This window comes from Ovis canadensis, chromosome 12 (genome assembly GCF_042477335.2).
Source record: "Ovis canadensis isolate MfBH-ARS-UI-01 breed Bighorn chromosome 12, ARS-UI_OviCan_v2, whole genome shotgun sequence".
NCBI classification, from domain to species: domain Eukaryota; kingdom Metazoa; phylum Chordata; class Mammalia; order Artiodactyla; family Bovidae; genus Ovis; species Ovis canadensis.
This window is the reverse complement of record NC_091256.1, coordinates 50,544,402-50,567,855: the sequence shown is the minus strand read 5'-3', so window position 1 is coordinate 50,567,855 and position 23,454 is coordinate 50,544,402. Positions and strand designations below refer to the sequence as shown.

General features: G+C 40.9%; 1 protein-coding gene across 7 annotated transcripts in view; it reads right to left on the bottom strand.

Moving 5' to 3' along the window:
- SUCO (SUN domain containing ossification factor) overlaps positions 1-13,054 on the bottom strand; it is an 88,846-nt gene extending 75,792 nt beyond the window's left edge. For all 7 annotated transcript variants that reach the window (XM_069545665.1, XM_069545666.1, XM_069545668.1 and 4 more), the window contains exon 1: positions 12,422-13,054. In XM_069545665.1, coding sequence (XP_069401766.1) covers positions 12,422-12,483 — 62 coding nt within the window. In that variant the 5' untranslated portion in view covers positions 12,484-13,054. The remainder of the gene's footprint in view (positions 1-12,421) is intronic.
- Between the last annotated feature and the right edge of the window lie 10,400 nt (positions 13,055-23,454).

Genomic DNA, 23,454 nt, shown 5'->3' with positions numbered 1-23,454 from the left:
CAAAGCAATGTCTCTGCTTTTTAATATGCTGTCTAGGTTTATAGCTTTTCTTCCAAGAAGCAAGTGTCTTTTAATTTCATGGCTACAGTCACCATTTGCAGTGATTTTTGGAGCCCGAGAAAATAAATTTGCCCATCTATTTGCCATTAAGTGATGGGACTGGATGCCATGATCTTCATTTTTTGAATGTTGAATTTATGCCAGCTTTTTCACTTTCCTCTTTCATTTTCATCAAGAGACTCTTCAGTTCCTCTTTGCTTTCTGCCATTAAGTGGTGTCATCTGCATATCTAAGGTTATTGATATTTCTCCTGGCAGTCTTGATTCCAGCCTGTGCTTCATCCAGCCCAGAATTTTACATGATGTCTTCTGCTTCCCTGGTGGCTCAGACAGTAAAGCATCTGCCTGCCGTGTGGGAGACCTGGGTTCGATCCCTGGGTTGGGAAGATCCCCTGGAGAAGGAAATGGCAACCCACTCCAGTACTCTTGCCTGGAAAATTCCATGGACTGAGGAGCCTGGTGGGTTACAGTCCATGGGGTCGCAAAGAGTCAGACACGACTGAGTGACTTCATTTTCACTTTCTATTCTGCATATAAGTTAAATAAGCAGGGTGACAATATACAGCCTTGATGTATACTCCTTTCCCAATCTGGAACCAGTCCATTGTTCCATATCCGGTTTTAACTGTTGCTTCTTGACCTCCATACAGATTTCTCAGGAGACAGCTAAGTTGGTCTGGAATTTCCACCTCTTGAAGAATTTTCCACAGTTTCTCATGATCCACAGTAAAAGGCTTTAGCGTAGTCAATGAAGCAGAAGTAGATGTTTTTCTGGAATTCTCTTGGTTTTTCTATGATCCAGCGGATGTTTGCAATTTGATCTCTGGTTCCTCTGCCTTTTCTAACATCTGAAAGTTCTCAGTTCACGTACTGTTGAAGCCTGGCTTTGAGAATTCTGAGCGTTGTTACTTTGCTAGCATGAGATGAGTGCAACTATGTAGTAGTTTGAACATTCTTTGGTATTGTCTTTCTTTGTGATTGGAATGAAAATTGACCTTTTCCAATCCTGTGGCCACTTCTGAGTTTTCCAGATTTGCTGGCATATTGAGCACAGCACTTTCACAGCAGCATCTTTTAGGATTTGAAATAGCTCAACTGGAATTCCATCACCTCCACTAGCTTTGTTCGTAGTGATGCTTCCCAAGGCTCACTTGACTTCGCACTCCAGGATGTCTGCCTCTAGGTGAGTGATCACACCATTGTGGTTATCTGGGTCATGAAGATCTTTTTTGTATAGTTCTGTGTATCCTTGCCACCTCTTCTTAATACCTTCTGCTTCTGTTAGATCCATACCATTTCTGTCCTTTATTGAGCCCATCTTTGCATGAAATGTTCCCTTGGTATCTCTGATTTTCTTGAAGAGATCTCTAGTCTTTACCATTCTATTGTTTTCCTCTATTTTTTGCATTGATTGCTGAGGAAGGCTTTCTTATCTCTCCTCACTATTCTTTGGAACTCTGCATTCAAATGGGTATATCTTTCTTTTTCTCCTTTGGCTTTCGCTTCTCTTTTCTCAGCTATTTGTAAGACCTCCTCAGACAACCATTTTGCCTTTTTGAATTTCTTTTTCTTGGGGATGGTCTTGATCACTGCCTCCTGTACAATGTCATGAACCTCCATCCACAGTTCTTCAGGCACTCTGTCTATCAAACCTCATCCCTTGAATCTATTTGTGCAATGCTTAGTCTGGCATAGAATATGCACTCAAATTGCAGCAGTTGCTATCAGCTGCTGTCCTTCTCACTGTCTTTGATTTATCGAATTCCAAAGTAGTGACAACAGTTGTTTCTAAGTATATTGGTTCTACAACCCTCTTTAGAAGCCAAAATCCATGGATGCTTACATCCCTTGCAGGAGGCCCTCAGCATCTTTGGATTCAATCAACCTCAGATGGAAATGGGTTGGATAATTTGAAGCATACAGGAGGCTACTCCAACCTCTTACATTCCTTCTGGCTGCCAAACAAATGTGTATGAACTCACACCTACCACTCTCCAAATATTTTCTATTTCCGCTCACAAAAGTTTATCAATCACCTCTCTTTTGAAAACAAGGTCCTTTTCTCAATTTTCAAGCTTCTCAGGCTATCTGAGACTTTTCTATTTCTGACCTCATTAAACTTCTTTCCCTAGTTTCTTCCTTCTCTTCAGAGCCTTAGTTTGCTTGTCACCTTTCTTTGTTCTAAGTATCTGTAGCAACTCCATGTTCAGTCAAAAGATTTTGTTTCCTAAATGATCCCCTCTACAAGAACAGCTCCAGCCAAAGTGTCATCTTTACTGAAGTCTGCATTTAAGTGCCTATATAAAATTTCCCTTGTAGCTTCCTTTGTGGCTCAGCTGGTAAAGAATCCGCCTGCACTGCAGGAGACCTGAGTTAGATCCCTGGGTTGGGAAGATCCCCTGGAGAAAGTAAAGACTACCCACTCTAGTATTCTGGCCTGGAGAATTCCATGGACTGTATCGTCCATGGGCCCACAAAGAGTCAGACACGACTGAGCAACTTTCACTCATACAACGTCTCCACCAAGATATTCTACTCAACTGAACCAAAAGCTCCTTCTCTTTTAACACTCTTTGCAACTCTTCTAATTCTTTTTTAACACCTCCAATTCCTCTAGTTGCCCAAGTTAAAAGAAAAAAGTTCACTCCTCTCTGAACTTTATTTCAGATTCCTAATTTTAGACCCTAGAATTTATTTTCTCAACCATCGTCAGCTCCAAGAAAGCAGCTACTTTGTTTTGTCCACCAGAATCCTGCATAGAACACAGCAAACAGAAGCCTCAGTAAACATCTTTAAACACTGAGATAGATGACAGAAAGGCAACGTCAAAGACCAAGAGCTGGTCAGAGGCAAACCAAAACCCAGTTCCTTTCAATCACAGCCCAGTGCTGTTTCTACTGCACTGCCAACCTGCCAACCTATCACCAAACCTATCATTGACTTGCTCAAAACCTCTGTTCAACACACCCTCTTCATTTCTGCTGCCAAGTAAAGTCCTTGTTAAGACAAACTTTAACTATTCCAATTGCTTTTCATTTAGTATTCATCCCTCCAGCCGTTCTTCTCTGAGAAATATCTAGTACAATGATGTCAAAATAATAGTCTCCAAACACCACTTCTCTTGCTGGATCTTGGCTGCCTAACTCCCTGGTTTAACATGCAAAACCCATCATAATCTCCAGAAAACATTTGGAGATGTTCCAAATCCATTTATACAGAGGGCAAAGTGACTATGCCATTTTACAAAGCAGACTTAAACATCGAGGTGGGGTGCTGGAAGCAATCCCCCACAAATACCAAGGAATGACTTTACTTCCTACTCAGATTTGTCTGCTTACTATCATTTCCACCCGTATCCAGTACACTGTCTCCTTTACCCGTAACTCTTTCTCATTTCTCCTGACAATTAAGTACTGTCTGCCCACTGCAGGCAGGCAAGCAGAAACACACACACATGCAAACTAGGGAAAGGCCACTACTCATATTAGCAGCACCAGTACATCTTCTTTCAGTCTGTGAAGCGCCTGTATTCCGCAGAAGCAAAGTTTTATGAACCACAGACATCATTTCTCTTACAACCAAGTCTTACCTGACAACTCCTGTCCAGTTTTTCTCTTCAAGCATCTTCTAAGCAACTCAGCCTTTTGTACTGTTCACTAATGCTCAAATCAGGTATCTTAGAATGTTAACAGTGCGAAAGAAAAATCTCAGAACTCATTTAATTTGGTAGTAACTACTGGAACACACAAAAAAATATTCCAAACTTAGCAAACCTACAAGGTAAGTGGCTTAGGCGGTTTTTTTTTAAGCTTCATGAATGAATAATTCCAATATTCATTCCTCATTGAGTCAATCCGGTCAACCTCATTTTCTAGATAAGAAAACTGACCAAGAAAAGGTAGAGAAACTTGCCTAAGGCCACCTATCAGCCTAAGGTAGCACAGGGTAGTGGTTAAGAGCACAGGCTCAGATTCAAAGGCTACTTGAATTCCAGTTCATTGCTTACTGATAATTTTGGCAAGTTGGTTAATTTTTCTGTGCCTTTCGTAGTCTCTTTAAAATGTGACTATCTCAAAAACAGTTTAATAAAGTCAAAATGAGTTAGTGTGTATAAAGCACTTAGAACAAAAATAAGTACCCAAAAGGTTCACTGTTAATACAGGAAAGAAAGGATTACAATCAAGTCTAACTTGGTTTCCTGCCATTTTCACTACACCAGTATCTTTGTATATTCTGACATCAACTTGTATACTCCTCAGGGCAGAGCTCAAGTCTCCTGCTTCTTCAGCAACCCCCACCACACCCAATATATTGTTGGCCACCAAATAATATTTAGAACAAACATATGGATTCCTGTTTCTGAACTCTGATACCTCAGCCTAGGATCCAACTTCTGCCCAAGTATCCAGACTGAGTGAATAATAAGAACTTACCTAACAGGGCTTACTAAGAGCAAAGCACTGTTTTAAGCACTTGACACATTTTCTCCTGTTACTGATTTCAGATACTCCATAATAAGAAATACAACATAAACTTAGTATTTATGAGCTATGTCAATGCTACAAAACATTTTCTAATGAAGTGTTACTTTTACGAAAAATATAAAATAATTTTTAACTGAGTCATTACAAAAACGAAGTCCTAAAAATAAAATCAAATTTTATTTCAAAAAACTCAGCATTTATAAAACAAATATATACCAAAGGACTGACACACTGCAAATACTTAAAAGCAATTTTCATTCCCTTGAGACATGTACAATTTTATTTTCTGAAACTACTTAAAATACAGCCTTGAAAACAAAACAGGTGAACATACACTTGGCACTGAAGTACCAGCTGCAACATGTACATGTTCCCAACAAAGAGTATTTAGTTTCTCACTAACGTATTTCAAATACACAAATGTTTCTACATAAAGATGACTTGAGAGAATAGCACTTAAACTTTCAGTAAACATCTCTTTCCTTTCATTAAAAAGCACTAGACTATTAGGTATACATGTAGATTCATTTCTCTATTCAGATTGTTGAGAAAAGTGAAAGAATACTTAAAGAGTTCATGAACAGTTGAAAAATGAAATAGCCAACATCCAAAGGTAAGTTTGGAGCTGACATCTCTTGTTTTTTTCAATGTCTGCCAAGACATTTCTTACTGTCTACTACTTGCATCTATTCCAATACATCCCCAAATGTTTAATAATCTAAAGAGGCTATTTTGAAATACATCCAGTTCTTTAAAAAATAATTCCAAAGGATATTATAAGTAAATTATTTATCATTTTTTACTGAAGACACGTGTTCAGCTTTTACACAAAGACATCATACACCTTCTCTCACAGACTTTTTCCTATTTAGGCAATCTGGTTTCATCTCATTTGTCTGAAGGATCTGACACTGTTTTTAACAATCCAAAACCTCTTTTAAGTACCAGACATTGTCTATGGAATGTATATCCCAGACTAAAAATAAACTTTCTTCCCAAACTCACATAAAGTTCCATAAGAAAGTGTTTAATTTTTTCTACTGAGATATAATTGATATATAACATTTTATTGGTTTCAGGTGTACAATATGATTCAATATTAGTATTTATTGCAATACGACTGCCACAAAAGTTTAGCTGACATCCACCATCACCAGTACAAATGCTTTTTCTTGTGATGAGAATTCTTAAGATCTACTCTCTTAGCAACTTTCAAACATACAATACACTATTGTTATGTACACTCGCCATGCTGAACATTACATTCCCATAACAACACAGACTTTTTTTTTAAGTCATCAAATGATTTGGAGAAAAAGGGTTATTTTATTATTTTACTTATTTTGAATATTATTTGATTCAGAAAAGAAGTAGATTTAGAGTCTTTAAAAAGTTATAGAAACAAAACATAGGGAAAAAAATCTCCAGATCAAAGATAGAGTTGAGATTTTTCAAGGAAAAATTTTTCCCCCAAGGAAATTTCTAATCATTATCTTTAAAAGGGGGGGCGGGGGGCGGGGGGAGGGAACTGCTTATAAAAATATAAGCAAAAAAAAAAAATCAAGTTTCTTATTTTTCTGCTCACTTAGGCATATTAACAAATGAGCAAGATACCAGCAAAACTGTCAGAGAAAACGCAAAATAAAGGGTACAGAGACAAAATTACAAACCAAGAAATAAACCTCTTAAATCAATGAAAACTAGGTGACATATCCTCAGAAAAATTACTATTAATACTAAGGCCAAAAAGGCCAACAAAACAGATTACCCTGAATTAGGTTATCTATCAAACTCTCCCCTAGTGTGACTGCCGCTTCACCATTCTCAAACCATTTTGTGGATGAGAACTGAAGCTCACAGAGGTAACTTGTCCCAGGACACACAGCTAGAGATAGACCATATCTATTATAGAATACAAAGTCTTCCCTTCGAGTTCCTAAAGACCTTTTAAACTATTTTTAGTAACTATCTCTCAAATGTATGAGAATCATTTAAATGTCAGGCTCCTCTCTCATTAGCTCTAAATATGAGCTCCTCTAAGATGATCCTTTTCGGTGCAAAAAAGAAAAAATAGACTTTTTTAGTCTTAAATAAACTAAACCACTCTGTGGGAGATGCTGATAATGGAAGAATTTTTGCATGTGGTGGAGGCAGAGATCAAGTATTGAAGGTAATCTCTGTACCTTCTGCTCAATCTTGCTATGAACCTAAAAATACTCTAAAAAAAAGTTAACTTTTCATTCATTTAGCTTTACCAAGATTAATATAAGGATTCACACTCCATCTAAAGGTCAGCCAGTCATAACAGCAGAGACTATACAGGCTGAAAGTCAAGGAAAGAATGAAAGTTCCATAAACAGTAAATCATAAAATATATTTTACTTCCAGCATATTGTGATACAATATCATTTACATGTGCCCAATGAAGCAGATTCAGGGATTAACTTATTTAGTTTTAACTAAACTGACTCTCACAACATGGAGAAGTGGCTCTGAAAAAATTCCCACAAAGATAACAATAAGGAAAGCTAAAGCCAACAATAAAATCGCAGGGCTAAGAACAAGCTATTATTCATCCCCATTATAATGTAAAATAATCTAGTCAATTACACACCTCTCACCAAATTATTACTTTTTAAATAAGAACAAAAAGTGTTAACAAAGTATTAGATTATTTTCTTTCTTACTTTTCTTAATTACCTAATTTGTGTCACTTATTATATACACTGTGATTAGTATATAAATACACCAATACCATATTTGCACATGTATAAATCTTATAAACAATTAAGTACATAATAAAGCTACATACACAATGTTTTTCTGATGAGCTCAGTTCAGATGCTCAGTTGTGTCCGACTCTTTCCTACCCCATCAATCGCAGCACACCAGGCCTTCCTGTCCATCACCAACTCCTGGAGTCCAGCCAAACCCATGTCCATTGACTCGGTGATGCCGTCCAACCATCTCATCCTCTGTCGTCCCCTTCTCCTCCTGCCCTCAATCTTTCCCAGCATCAGGGTCTTTTCCAATGAGTCAGCTCTTCGCATCAGGTGGCCAAAGTATGGGAGTTTCAGCTTCAACATCAATCCTTCCAAAGAAATCCCAGGACTGATCTCCTTTGACTGTCAAGAGTCTTTTCCAACACCACAGTTCAAAAGCATCAATTCTTCGGCGCTCAGCTTTCTTTATAGTCCAACTCTCACATCCATACATGACCACTGGAAAAACCATAGCCTTGACTAGACAGACCTTTGTTGACAAAGTAATGTCTCTGCTTTTTAATATGCTGTCTAGGTGGTCATCACTTTCCTTCCAAGGAGTAAGCATCTTTTAATTTCTGATGAGGGGAGGACACAAAAAAATCTGAATGTCTACTACTTAAGGCAAGTGGTTTTTGGTTTTTTTTTTTCCTTTTTTGAATGGCGATCAACAGAACGCAAGCAGCCCCAAGAAGCTGAAAAAGTCAAGAAGCAGATTCTTCCCCTTAGAGTCTCAAGGAACCAGGCCTGCTGACACCTTGACTTTAGCCCAGTTAAGACTTATTTTGGACTTTCGACCCACAAAACTGATAATAAATGTATGTTGTTTTAAGTCACTAAATTTTTGGTAACTTGTTACAGCAGCAATAGAAAACTAACAAAGAGGACTCCTGGGACTTGGGGCTTTTACTGCTAAAACCAGGATAAGTTGGTCACCCTATTTTCAGGTTTTCAATGACAGTAACAACATCTGGTACACAATGAGCATGCAAAAAACCTTTGTTGAATGAGTTTATGGTGAAATATATAGATAATGTACCCTTACTATGTTACAAAGATCTATCATATATATTCTCTCTTGTATTATCATCCTAAAACCCTGCGGGCTGTGAATGAATTAGTTTTCCCACTTTTAGGATATAAGAAATAAGATTCCAAGACACCACAAAACATGTCCAAGGACACAGATCTACTAAGTGATGGAGCCATAACTACAATATAGGCTTTCTGGCCCATAATCAAAAGGATTACAGCAATCAGGATCCTATGAATCAGGCAGCCTAGGTTCAAATCCAAGCTTCAGAGCTTAATAGCTGCTTTGCCTTAGCCAAGTTTCTTCTCTACTTCCTCAACTGTAAAATGTAAAATTAATTTATCATATGCACATAGTGTTGTTGTGAAGATTAAAGGTGCTGAAGATTAAAGGTGCTAAAATGTAAAAAGCACACACCACAGGTTTGGCAAAGATGTAGCTAACAATAAATAATAGCTATCATAATTATTCTTGCTGTTAGCTATAGTACATTTATGCCTAAAATACTATGCTACTTGATAATCACATAAAAGTATGAAAAAAGGAAAAAAATAGCAACCAGAATGAATAATAAAGATTGGATGGGTCTTCTGTGAAAGTAATCTAAGGTTAGGACTCCAGGCTGGAAAGACAAAAGGAGAGGGGAGACATAATCAAGATCTGTAAATATGTGACAATATAAATGAGGTGGTTACAAAATGCAGTAATATTGGTAGGATGAGGAGGCTGGAAATTTAGAAACTACAGTATTATAGTATAAACATATAGCACTCAAAAATCGACAAAATGATACAACTTAGAAATGAATCACAAAATCTTGGAACACCTTACGAATGACAAAGACAAAAATGACTCTTTTGCCAAACCTGCTGAACCCTAAAATGGCATTAGGCTAAGGGAGAACAGAGATGTTGAGAAATGACCTAACAGAGCAGACTGCAGCTCTGTTAGGACCAGATCGCCAGGTGAGTCAGTAACTTAATTTCATTATTCCAATTTCCCAAGGAAGAAGTGTCTCTTTACCAATCACACCATACACCACTCCTCTTCCTGATCTCATCATGACCCTTCCAAAATATTCTCAAGCCTTAATATTCTACTTTAATGCCTTCCCACTGCTTCAGTAGAGGGCAATTAAAATCTCTCTGAATTTGGCAGTGCAAACAAATCTCAAAACAAACTAACCCAACTGTTTCTTAAACAAAAACTTCTTAAATTTTGCATCTTTTCATTGTGAAAATCAACAAACTTTACAGAACTTTATGACTATTATTTTCAATAGGCCAACTGATTTCTTTTCCCCTAACAGGTCACGGCATCATCGACTCAATGGACTTGAATCTGAGGAAATTCCAGGAGACAGTGAAGCACAGAAGCCTGATGTGCTGGCAGTCCATGGGGTCACAAAGAATCAAACACAACTGAGCAACTGAACAACCAATTATGAGCTCATCACTATTTCTAATGAATCAAGTTGAGAAACCATTCTGAGATTAGCTTAAGCAAAAGACAGCCAGAAATTAAACAAAGTAATAGAAGCACAGTTAATTTAAATCCAGAAATGATTTTTAAAACTACACTGAAATGCTTGATTTCACTGCCACCAACCAATTAAATTTTTTTCAATTCCATTTAAGGGTAGAAACTTGGAACTGGTAGATAAGTTAGTCTTGAAGACCACTGTATAGTTAGTATAAACAACACTATTTTATGATAATTATAAACTTGCTGAGACTAGATCTTAACTATTACCAGCACAAGAAGGAATGGCTATGTAATATGATAGAGGTGCTTAACTACTCCAACAATGGTAATCATATTACAATATATAAATGTATTAAATCAATATGTTCTACAATTTACACAATATGTTCTGAAATTTACACAATGTTATATGTCAGACAGTTCAGTTCAGTCACTCAGTCATGTCCAACTCTTTGTGACCCCATGAATCACAGCATGCCAGGCCTCCCTGTCCATCACCAATTCACGGAGTTCACTCAAACTCACATCCATCGAGTCAGTGATGCCATCCAGCCATCTCATCCTCGGTTGTCCCCTTCTCCTCCTGCCCCCAATCCCTCCCAGCAACAGAGTCTTTCCCAATGAGTCAACTCTTCGCATCTGGTGGCCAAAGTACTGGAGTTTCAGCTTTAGCATCATTCCTTCCAAAGAAATCCCAGGGCTGATCTCCTTCAGAATGGGCTGGTTGGATCTCCTTGCAGTCCAAGGGACTCTCAAGAGTCTTCTCCAACCACTCAGTTCAAAAGCATCAATTCTTCAGCGCTCAGCCTTCTTCACAGTCCAACTCTCACATCCATACATGACCACTGGAAAAACCATAGCCTTGACTAGACGGACCTTTGTTGGCAAAGTAATGTCTCTGCTTTTGAATATGCTATCTAGGTTGGTCATAACTTTTCTTCCAAGGAGTAAGTGTCTTTCAATTTCATGGCTGCAGTCACCATCTACAGTGATTTTGGAGCCCAGAAAAATAAAGTCTGACACTGTTTTCACTGTTTCCCCATCTATTTCCCATGAAGTGATTGGACCGGATGCCATGATCTTCGTTTTCTGAATGTTGAGCTTTAAGCCAACTTTTTCACTCCTCTTTCACTTTCCTCAAGAGGCTTTTTAGTTCCTCTTCACTTGGGTATATTTCAACTTAAAAAAGAACAAAAATCAGAGATCCTGGTGTGTTTTAAATGTGAATGAAAAGTGTAACCTCTTTGCCTTAAACCATTTCAGACAGTAATGAATAATAATAACATGGTCTAAAGATGGGCAAGATCAGGGAGAAAGAGAAAAGATACATAACCTACAACTAAACAGCCAATAGAAAGAAATGGTTATGAATACAAGGTTTCCCTCTCTCACGTACAAATTTAAATTTAAAATGAGATGAGTGTACTCACTTCCTACAAGCACTTTTTGTACCCAACGTGATGCTGATAAGTATTAAGGTGAGGTAACACTGGTCTTACTAAAGGGTTGAGAGTAAATGTCAAAAAGGTCAAATTTCTTGTTCTCTAAAACGTCTACCAACCTACCACTCAAAATTCTTCAGCCAGGCAAGTGTCTTCTTATTTATCTATTATTTTCTGGTACAACTTCAGTGTCTTTGGAATCCGTCAGACACCCCACATTAATGAAAAAGAAAAATGTTGGTGTTTTGCAGAAATAAGCTAAACAAGAAACTTAGTTTACCTAGATTTTAATGTAACAGCAAATCACTTTGACCGAAGAAGCATCTGTTCAATCAGCAAACATCACACAGCTCTGAAGAAATCCCCTCGGAGTACAGAAGGGAATTTTCAAGTGCAATGGTAATGATCCTTTGATTGATAAGCTGGCTTTCTCTGTTCCTCCCCAAAAACCCAAATGTGCCAGGGATTAACAGAAGCTCCATACATAAACTTATAGACAAAGCACTCTTCCCGCCTTCAAAATGCAGGGCTTATCCTTCCATTACTAAGGGACATTATCCAAGGCACACTATCAGAAACCCCCGTGCACACTACACCTAAGACACACTCTACTGAACAGCTTATCATCTACCCCTTGAAAAAGGGCTACATAACGCCCCCCAAAGTTTCCAACAACAGCAACCCCAAGAGTATCCGAGGCAAAGACCAGGCGAGAAAAGGGCCAGAACTACTGTTTGTACATTTCACCTTCAGAAGTCACGTTTTTAAAATCGCCTGTCGGGAACACGCCACATCCGACAAGCTTTCTGCCCTTCGCACCAAGTGGCTGGTACTAAGCCCGAACAACTTAGCCAGTCTCTATCTGAACACTACCCAAACACCCCTCCATCGCCAAGGGCCAGGGTAACTGGGTACAAAGGCACCCGGGCGCTTCCTCTGCTACTTAAGACTGTAAATTCCAAAACGCACCATGAAAACCTCCATAGAGTGCTGCCAGGCCAGTCCGCCGGGAAGTCACGGAATAATGTGTTTGTTGCTTCACAGGCGCCTCGGAGACCCGCACCCCAAAAGCCAGGATAATTTGGGGGTGTGACCTGGGCCGCTCCCTGCCCCGTCTCCTCTTACGGGAAACTCCCGTATGGTCGCGGCTACTCACCAGACCAGGGAACATAGAGAGAGGCACGAGACCAGGGCCAAGGCCCGCCGGTACTTCTTCATCTTCTCCTCCTTCTTCCCCCTGCCAGAAGGCGGCACATCCTCCCTGCAGCTGCCACTGCCGAGGCCAAGATGGAGGAGCCGGAGCTGGAGAGTGAGGATGGGACCGAGAGTCCGAAGGGCTGCGGCGCTGGAGGACCGGCTCCTGAGCGGCTCGCGCGCTGGCTGCCCTCTCCCAGGGGCCCACGGCGGCGCCGACCCGAGCGCTTCACAGGACGACTCCGGGGAGCGCCGCTGCTGCCGCGGCCGCCGGCTCGTCCGCGCCCGCCTTCTCCAGCCGCCACCTCCGCTGCCGCCCCATATCCCCCCCGCCCGCCCCGGCTCTCGCTCCGTGCTGCCGGCGACCAACGGCCGCTGCGCACTCGCCTCTCAACAGCCAATCGCCAGCGGAGCCGCGACACCTCACACACCGCTGAGCTGGAAGAAGACGCGTCACCCACGTCCCGCGGCGTTCGCACCCCCACCAGCCTCCGCGCCAGCCACGCCCCCTCCGACGTCTCTGGCGGCTGGCGCCGAGGGAGGAGGACACAAAGCCGGAGAGCCGAGGTGGCCACCGCCCCGCCCACCTCAAGTCCCGCCCACTTCAGGAAGTCCTAGAGCAGCCTCGTGACCCTCAGCCTCCTTCCTACGCTGGCCCGCCCTCTTGCTCGGGGCGCGCGTAGTCCGCGCAAAGGCCCTTGGGAGTTGTAGTTTTCTCTCCAGAACCCTCGTTTCCCTGTCCCTGTCCCTCTTAGTATCACTGTTTTAAGAGATCTGTGGTTTCGCTTTTCACCGCAAGACTGACCAGCTTTGGAAGTATTACAGGCAGTTTTCCTTTTTTGACCGCAATTTGTGGAAAGGCCTAGAATGACGGTGGAGGGGTAGGGGGGAAGCTATACTAATAAAATTTAAAAGGAGTTTCCCTGTGTCAGTGGGCGGGCCCATCGAACTAGATGCTGATTGGCTGGCGGAAAGGGGTGTGTGTGTCAAGATTTCCTCTAACCTGATTGGTTGAAGTGGGACAACTTTCTCATCTTTTCCGCCTCAGGGAGAATTTCGCAGCCGGCTAGATTCCTCTGTTGGAATCGGCTCGATTCATCTCTATTCTTTTGGATTCATGCTTTGGTTCGCTATGGTGGGGCCAGAAAGGAAAACTGCGGCTCCTTCTGGGGGAGTTTCAAGTTCTGGGGTTCACCGAAAGCGGGGGAATTGGTCGTCTTCACACGTCTTTCGTTACCGTCTGAGACCAAAAAGTTACCCCTTCTCAATCTGTAAAACGAGCAATGTACCCACCCGAGATTTTTATGCCCCTGAGGCTTCTAAAGATCTCTCAGAAACTAGATTAGGGACCGTCTGCCTGAAAGTCCGCAATTCTTAACCACCCTGGAGAAGGCAATGGCACCCCACTCCAGTACTCTTGCCTGGAAAATCCCATGGACGGAGGAGCCTGGTAGGCGGCAGTCCATGGGGTCTCTAGGAGTCGGACATGACTGAGCGACTTCGCTTTCGCTTTTCACTTTCATGCATTGGAGAAGGAAATGGCAACCCACTCCAGTGTTCTTGCTTGTAGAGTCCCAGTGACGGCGGAGCCTGGTGGGCTGCTGTCTCTGGGGTCGCACAGAGTCGGACCCGACTGAAGCGACTTAGCAGCAGCAGCAGCTTCTTCCCAAGCGCCTCTTAACGTAGTTCTCTTCTTGTAGATTGTATAGGGGAAGAGGCATTAGCTTCTGATCTGGGAAGAAGACATCTGGTCTCTGGCCTAACGTGTTCCTTCTTCTATCCCTGGTGATACATTTGTTTCAGACTCGACACTACCAAGGAAGTTAGTCGCTACCGAGTCGCTTATTTTCTTTTATAAAATAAGAAATATAACTCAATGGTGTTTCCCTTTTTGTCTTGGCTATCAGAAACTCGAAACTACCTTCTCCAGAAAGCATCCAGACAAATGGGAGAAAGGAGACTCCAACTGTCCGATTTGTCCAATGGTCAAAGCAAGTGTTATTAAAGTATGAGGCACTTATTGCTTATGTGATTAAAGGAAAAAAGACTCCATAAAATGTCCATCTAATTTTGAGCCATGTAATTTCCTTGTAAACCTTCTAGGTTGAATTGTTTGTTAATTGTATTTCCAGGAAACTGAATGTTTTGACTCATTCTAAAAGTCTTGCTATAAGTCAACTGGATATTTAAAAAAATTCTGTAAAGCATGATTTGGTTTTAGAAGAATTCATCCTAAACTAATTTTTCTTGCAAAATCTAGAATGATCTGTTCATGGCCCTTTTGGCATATGACAACAAAGTCTCTTTATCTCTCTCACTGCAGTAGGCAAGCACTTAACTAGCCCAAGAGCAGTATCAAATGATTAATATGTAAATTTAAAGGAAGGTAGGGACAAAAGAAGTATGGGGATTATTTTACATTCTTTACCATGTTGGGCACCCTTTTCCTTTCACTCCAGGAACTAGGTTATTCAGGACGAAGAGCAGGTGTTCCTGAGCTGGTTCTCCATAGATCACAGCCAACAAAAAGTTGTTAGAATACATGCTCATCTCAAGCCTGACAAGTTATCAGGTGCCAGTCTTGTATCCTGTCCTTCTCACTCCAAACCCACAAGTCCACATACAACTAATAGATAGAATTTTTCATCCTTTTTTCCTCCCTCCCTACTTTCCTTTCTTTCTCCATTTTTCTTACAGTTGAGGCTTTAGGGTGCTGCTGTGGTAGGGTTGTCATTCCCTTATTATTAATGAATCACTGGCTGCTATTGTTTCAAGCAATAAATATCCTTTTCTCTTTTTGCTAGTTTCATGTCCATAGCTTCATGTTAAGGTTTAATCTTCAGTCCCTTTAGCTTTTCATTTTTCTCTAGGATTTTTCATAATTTCAGTTCTCAGCTATACAGTTGACTCCCAGGTCAGCTCTAGATCCCAGCCTCTCTTCGAATAGTGGCTGGACATAACACTTATTCTACCATCACTACATAAAATAAAACTTGCTTCTGCATAAATTCAATTTCCCCATAAATTAAGTTCTTCACTTGAGTTTTTATTTGCATTAATTCTTCTTTGTTTTAAGGCCTCAGATAGTGAGGATAAGAGGAGTTCCATGGAGCTAACCTTTGAAAAACTAGTAGATGTTTTTCTGCATGGCTGTTAAATATGAGAAAAAATAATGGAAGAAATTTTATTATAACACAATAAATGTGATAAAATAAGTAAGTATCATATAGAATAAATTGAGTATAGATAACTGCTTTCATACTCAACTATATACCATATGCCAGAAAATGGCAAGAAAACTGTGTATTTAATCTTAGTACAAGCTAACTAACCACCATCTACCACCTCTTAACTGTGCTACAGTGATTGTCAACCAGCAGCAATTGTTTCCCTTGAGGGTAAATTGGCAATGTCTAAAAACGTTTTTGGTCATCACAACTGAGGAAGTGCTATATCTAATAGGTAGAGACCAGGGATGCTACATCCTACAATGCAGAAGACAGCCTTACACAACAAAAAATGATTTGGCCTGAAAAGTCAAAAGTGCCCAGCTTGGGAAACCCTCCTATAACAGAATCACCCAATTCTATAAAATCTATAAAGCACAAACTACACACATATAACTTATGTGCCTTGCAGATCCTTGGTTATTTAGGAAGTCACCAAGGACAAGACACATGGTGAACAGGAGTTCTCCTGTTCTTAAAAGGTTTACCATGCTATAACATGGTTTCTCAACTGGGTACATTGGCTTTTCAATGTCTACTTTGAAAGTTCATGAGTTTAGCAGTAATGAAATCAGCCAGAGAAAGGATTACTCAGGAAGTGGGTGATGGAGAGGGAGAAATCTAAGAGGATTTCTGAGAAGGCATGTGGTCTTGACATGAATAGAAAAGTCAGGACGTGCAGGTTTATAGGGAAGATTAGTTTGATTTTAGAAGTGTAGTATTGAGCTTTAGGTTCTGGTGGAAGCATCTGGCAAGCATTTACAAACATATATTTCCCCAAAGGGAGAGAAACAGCAACTGATGATGACGTGTTAAGAGTTCTAACTGCTATGTCCTTCGGGGTGCTAGTAGTTTAGTTGTGTCCAATTCTATGCAACTCCATGGACTGTAGCCCACCAGTCTCCTCAGTCCATGGGATTCTTCAGGCAAGAATACTGGAGTGGGTTACCATTCCCTTCATCAGGAGATCTTCCCCACCCGGGGATCGAGCCCAGGTCTCCAGAATTGCAGGCAGATTCTTAACTATCTGAGCCACCAGGGAAGTCCATGTCCTAAACATGTCCTAAAATATTACCTCATTCACATCTTTTTTTTTTGGATGAAGTAGAAAAGGATAGCTTTATTGCTTTGCCAGGCAAAGGGGGCCACAACGGGCTCATGTCCTCAAAACCGTGGGTCCTAACTTATGGAAAAGAGTGAAAAGTTTTATATCAATTGTCCAAAGAGGGCAGGATCAGCTCGTGGACATTCTTCTGATGTGTTAGCAGTGACCTAATTGGAAACAGTGTCAGACTTTATTTTGGGGGCTCCAAAATCAATGCAGATGGTGATTGCAGCCATGAAATTGAAAGACGCTTACTCCCTGGAAGGAGAGTTATGACCAACCTAGAGAGCATATTCAAAAGCAGAGACATTACTTTGTCAACAAAGATCCGTCTAGTCAAGGCTATGGTTTTTCCAGTGGTCATGTATGGATGTGAGAGTTGGACTATGAAGAAAGCTGAGCACCAAAGAATTGATGCTTTTGAACTGAGTGGTTGGAGAAGACTCTTGAGAGTCCCTTGGACTGCAAGGAGATCCAACCAGTCCATTCTGAAGGAGCTCAGCCCTGGGTGTTCTTTGGAAGGAATGATGCTAAAGCTGAAACTCCAGTACTTGGGCCACCTCATGTGAAGAGTTGACTCATTGGAAAAGACTCATGCTGGGAGGGATTGGGGGCAAGAGGAGAAGGGGACGACGGAGGATGAGATGGCTGGATGGCATCACTGACTCGATGGACGTGAGTTTGAGTGAACTCCGGGAGTTGGTGATGGGGAGGCCTGGCATGCTGCAATTCATGGGGTCGCAAGGAGTCGGGCACAACTGAGTGACTGAACTGAACTGAACTGAAGTAGGAGTCAGCATCATTGACCTTCAGGTCCAACTGGTCTGGGGTCTACATGCTTGTGGGCAGCCTACCATCATTAATTGTTAACTTCTCCCATCTAGAAGGGGTTTCAGTATCTACAAAATAATTCAAAGATATTGTTGTGTGTATAACCTTTTATGGGGAAATAGGACCTTGCCCAACACTGCTCTTAACAGTTTGTTCTACCTGGTCTCTCTTCCGTAATTAACAACTACTTGTTTGCCTCTGCCCATTGGAATTCATGGAAGTTCATGGAGGTTGAATGAAGGCTATTTCCTATAATCAAAGAAATGGGGGACACAGAGAGGCCTTGTGCCCAGGAACCCCGCAGGGCCCTTCATGGTGGTATTACCATGTGCTGGGGCTGTGCTAAGTGTTTTCACATATTAATTAATTTAATCCTTGTAATGCTATGTGATAGGTACCAGCCTTGTCCCCATTGTACAGATAAAGAAACTGGGGCAGGAGCACACTAAATAACTTCTTCAAGGTCACCCAAGCATCAAAGTTCGGATGTGAACCTAGGATATAATGGGTCCTAATGGTGCCCACGTCCTATGGGAGGAACACACCACCTGCTTTCTCAAGACCTGTGGGTGGCAGTACTGGCAGCTACATGGGGGATGGTACTGTCCACGTGGCCACCTGCCACTGGCCAGGCACATCCGAGGCCCGGAGTGCCTGCCCTCAGGATGGCAAGGAACCTCCCATAGAGGAGAAGATGCCAGGAAGAAGATGCATAGACTGAGGGGTGTGGAGGGTGCTGATGGGTGGATGTCTTGGGTGGGCAAGGGTCAGGGCAGGTCTCCCCAGGGATTCAGGGAAGGAGAATTCCAGGCCAAGGAAAGAGCTCCTGCAAACACAAACATCTTTGCCCATCACATCCTTTCTTTGATGCAAAAAAAAAAGGAAAGAAAATCTCCAATAGCACTTAACTATTTGTTGAATAAAGTCCTGCTTTTAAAGCTTCTCAAGATCCAACTCAGCTGACAGTATAAGACATATCCTCCACTGTTTCCTTTCAGGACTCAACCTTCTCACAGACCATGCTGCTTGCCAAGTTCTGAAACTCCTGTGTTCTCAGTTCTTGTAATGTCTATCTCCCCAAGCAGTGTATCAATTCCTTATGCAAAGAGGTCATGTGTTATATATGCAAAACACAATGTGTTTTTTGTTACAGGAGCCAAAAAAATGATTTTTTACTTAGTTACGATTTCATTTGTCTAATCATACCAAATTACAAGCTGCCCAATATTTTCAATTCCCAGGAATAGCAAATCCCTAAATTTTAGCAACTGACTAGAGATACTAGGAGAAGGCAACGGCACCCCACTCCAGTACTCTTGCCTGGAAAATCCCATGGACGGAGGAGCCTGATAGGCTCCAGTCCATGGGGTCGCTAAGAGTCGGGCAAAACTGAGCGACTTCCCTTTCACTTCTCACTTTCATGCATTGGAGAAGGAAATGGCAACCCACTCCAGTGTTCTTGCCTGGAGAATCCCAGGGACAGAGGAGCCTAGTGGGCTGCCGTCTATGGGGTTGCACAGAGTCGGACACGACTGAAGCGACTTAGCAGCAGCAGAGATACTAGCCGACTATCTCTTCCACTACAAGTAGCCGAATTAGCTTTTTAGCATAACACTGTTTGACGTGTATGTGACCAAACTTTTCTGGGTTTAAATTATCCTTGAGTAATCTGGAGAAATAATGTGTTCAACAAATATTTATTGAGCTTTTTTTTATATGAAAGGTGCTGCAGTAGATTATTTGTCTCCAGGAAACTCAGTGTTGTAGTTTCTTAATCTTCTTCCAGACTGCACCCTTTTGGCAGGCTCATGATACACATGAGTCCCTTCTCAGAGTGTTTTCAGGCAGCTTCTTCACCATCTGAATCACCAGGGAAGCCCTCAGAGTATTTGTAAGGGAATAAAATAAAATAATAGATTACAAAGGATACCAATTAAACTGAAATACAGTTGTGAAAATATTTCAAAGCAAATTTGTGATTAGTAATTGAATCTACCTGCCAAGAAGGAGGCGCAGGAGGTGTGGGTTCTATCCTTGGATTAGGAAGATCCTTTGGAAAAGTAAACGGCAACCCATTCCAGTATTCCTGCCTGAAAACTCCCATGGACAGAGGAACCTGGTGGCTACCGTCCATGGGGTCGCAAGGGTTGGACATGACTTAGTGACTAAACCACCATGGCTAGTGGTGATTTTCAATCATCAAAAGAGTGATGAGTTTAAAATGTATTTTAAGATATCTACAATATGTATCATGTGACATGGAGCCTTCTATTAGTGACAAATTTCTGAGATAGTTACCTCTATTTGCAATAAGAGAGAATTCTAAATTTCAGTAAAAGGTTAGTGAAAATAAAGACATAATTATTTTTTGTCCAAGTTCATGGACCAGTGAATTTATATTTGGATTCTAAGTCAAGAATCCCTGCAGTTGGGCATTATTTTTTAAATTGTGAGTCACAACTCATTAGAGAGTCAAGTAATCAATTTTCAGGGACATCAGTAGAACTTTTTAAAAAGCAAAAAGTAATAATTTATAAAATAGCAGTGTCTCAGTAAGGGGTAATATCCCAGTTACTCCTGTTTCAGTGGTATAAATGTCGTATATATATGCACATGTGCATGTGTGTATATTTACGTGTGTTCTGTTATATATGTATATGCATATTGAGTTGCAATGTAAAACATATGTCTTAATGTGGGCTGCAGTAAAAGCCAAGTGAAAGCCGTTGCACTAGGGGAAATAAGGTACATAAAGTGAAAGTGAAGTCGCTCAGTCCTGTCTGACTCTTTGCGACCCTGTAGACTGGGGCCTACCAGGCTCCTCTGTCCGTGGGATTTTCCAGGCAAGAGTACTGGAGTGGATTGCCATTTCCTTCTCCAGGGGATCTTCCTGACCCAGGGATCGAACCTGGGTCCCCCACATTGTAGGCAGACGCTTTACCGTCTGAGCCACCAGGGAAGCCCTATGGAATAAATGCAATAAACAATACAAATCATATGTGTCACAGATTTTAGAAGATAAATTTTTTTCTTTCAAGGAAATCATCAGGGAAGACCTGAAAATGTAGTAGATTTAAGGTGAGCTTTGAAAGATGAGTAGTATTTGAATAGATAGAGATGTGAGGAGAACCTATTTCAGGTAGAGAGAACAGTAAACTCTATAATTTAATTAAAAACTACCTTAACAATTTTTACCATGTACCTTATAATTTTGGTTTGCCTGACATTTATTTGGTACTCTGTGTTTGACATAATCAGTGATAGTGAATTCTAAACAAAAAATAAAGAAACGGGTATTTGTTGAATATCTACATAAAATAATTCACGTTAGGTCATACAATAACTTTAAAGACTAAGTATTAGAGGTGCTATACCCTTTGATAGCCTTCAAGAACAAGAAACAAGACATTCAAGAACATTAAAATACCAAAAAGTGATGCCAAGTACAAAGTGATCACAGTGAGTTCAAGATCATTAAGCTGGGTGAAAATAATACAGTTGAACACACACAATTACCTTTACTCACAAAACTCCATAAAACAACAGGAAAGTTTTATTTGTTCTTTGTACATAAAGTCACAAGGATGGAGAGGTCAGGTGAGAGAATCAAAAGAACAAAACTTTGAAGCTGAAAATTATATTGGTAAGGAAACAACTTCCTAATTTGACCTTCCAAGGACAATTCTGGTTTACCCTTATTGATGGTCCTGGCATAATTAATAATAGTGGGAACTTTTACTTTCAAATATGTTCTGGTTTGAACAATAAATAATAATGTTCAACATAGCAGACATGAAAAAACTGAACCCTAATTTAGCAACAGGAAATAGCAAAAACTGACTCGATTTGTGACACAGAATCCCCAGAAAGCCCATTCAGGAAACAATACACGAACTACCATGGGAAGTAAGGTTAATAGTTTGTGTGTTTGGTAGTGTGGTAGTAGAAAGGGGTTGCAAATTAAAACATAGAGACTGCTCCACTGCTCTACATGGCTAGATGAGTGCCCTTCCCCTACCACCAGCAAGGAAGAAAAAAAACCCTATAGATTTATTATCAGGGGAAGATGAAGGTAAAGCTTGGATTTGGGAACATCCATCATAGTTTAAGCAAGCTCCAGGAGTTGGTAATGGACAGGGAAGCCTGGCATGCTACAGTACATGGGGTCACAGAGTCGGACACAACTGAGCAACTGAACTGAGCATAGTTTAAAGCAAAAATACCATGCAAACAATCAAAAAAAAGAGTATTTTTTGTGACAGTCAGTTGGGAAAACTTGAATGAGGACTGGTCATTAATTAATACATTATTTTTTCTTAGATATGATAATGCCATTATGTAGGAAATGTCCTCACATTAAGGAGACAGATGCTGAAATATTAAAGAGTGAAATGTCATAGTGACAGCACCTTACTTTTTATTTTTATTTTATTTATCTATTTTTTAATATGAATTTATTTATTTTAATTGGAGGCTAATTACAATATTGTATTGGTTTTGCCATACATCAACATGAATCCACCACAGGTGTACACGTGTTCCCCATCCTGAACCCCCCTCCCACCTCCCTCCCTGTTCCATCCCTCTGGATCATCCCAGGGCACCAGCCCCAAGCATCCTGCATCATGCATTGAACCTAGACTGGCAATTCATTTCACATATGATATTATACATGTTTCAATGCCATTCTCCCAAATCATCCCACCCTCGCCTTCTCCCAGAGTCCATAAGACTGTTCTATACATCTGTGTCTCTTTTGCTGTCTCACATACAGGGTTATCGTTACCATCTTTCTAAATTCCATATATATGCATTCAGGTCAGTTCAGTTCAGTTGCTCAGTCGTGTCCAACTCTTTGCAACCCCAAGAATTGCAGCACGCCAGGCCTCCCTATCCATCACCAACTCTCGGAGTTCACTCAGACTCACGTCCATCGAGTCGGTGATGCCATCCAGCCATCTCATCCTCTATCATCCCCTTCTCCTCCTGCCCCCAATTCCTCCCAGAATCGGAGTCTTTTCCAATGAGTCAACTCTTCGCATGAGGTGGCCAAAGTATTGGAGTTTCAGCTTCAGCATCATTCCTTCCAAAGAACACCCAGGACTGATCTCCTTTACAATGGACTGGTTGGATCTCCTTGCAGTCCAGGGGACTTTCAAGGGTCTTCTCCACCACAGTTTAAAAGCATCAATTCTTTGGTGCTGAGCCTTCTTCACAGTCCAACTCTTACATCCATACATGACCACAGGAAAAACCATAGCCTTGACTAGATGGACCTTTGTTGGCAAAGTAATGTCTCTGCTTTTGAATATGCTGTCTAGGTTGGTCATAACTTTTCTTCCAAGGAGTAAGCATCTTTTAACTTCATGGCTGCAATCACCATTTGCAGTGATTTTGGAGCCCCAAAAAATAAAGTCTGACACTGTTTTCACTGTTTCCCCATCTATTTCCCATGAAGTGATGGGACCAGATGCCATGATCTTCGTTTTCTGAATGTTGAGCTTTAAGCCAACTTTTTCACTCTCCTCTTTCACTTTCATCAAGAGGCTTTTTAGTTCCTCTTCACTTTCTGCCATAAGGGTGGTGTCATCTGCATATCTGAGGTTATTGATATTTCTCCCGGCAATCTTGATTCCAGCTTGTGTTTCTTCCAGCCCAGCATTTCTCATGATGTACTCTGCATATAAGTTAAATAAGCAGGGTGACAATATACAGCCTTGACGTACTCCTTTTCCTATTTGGAACCAGTCTGTTGTTCCATGTCCAGTTCAAACTGTTGCTTCCTGTCCTGCATATAGGTTTCTCAAGAGACAGGTCAAGTGGTCTGGTATT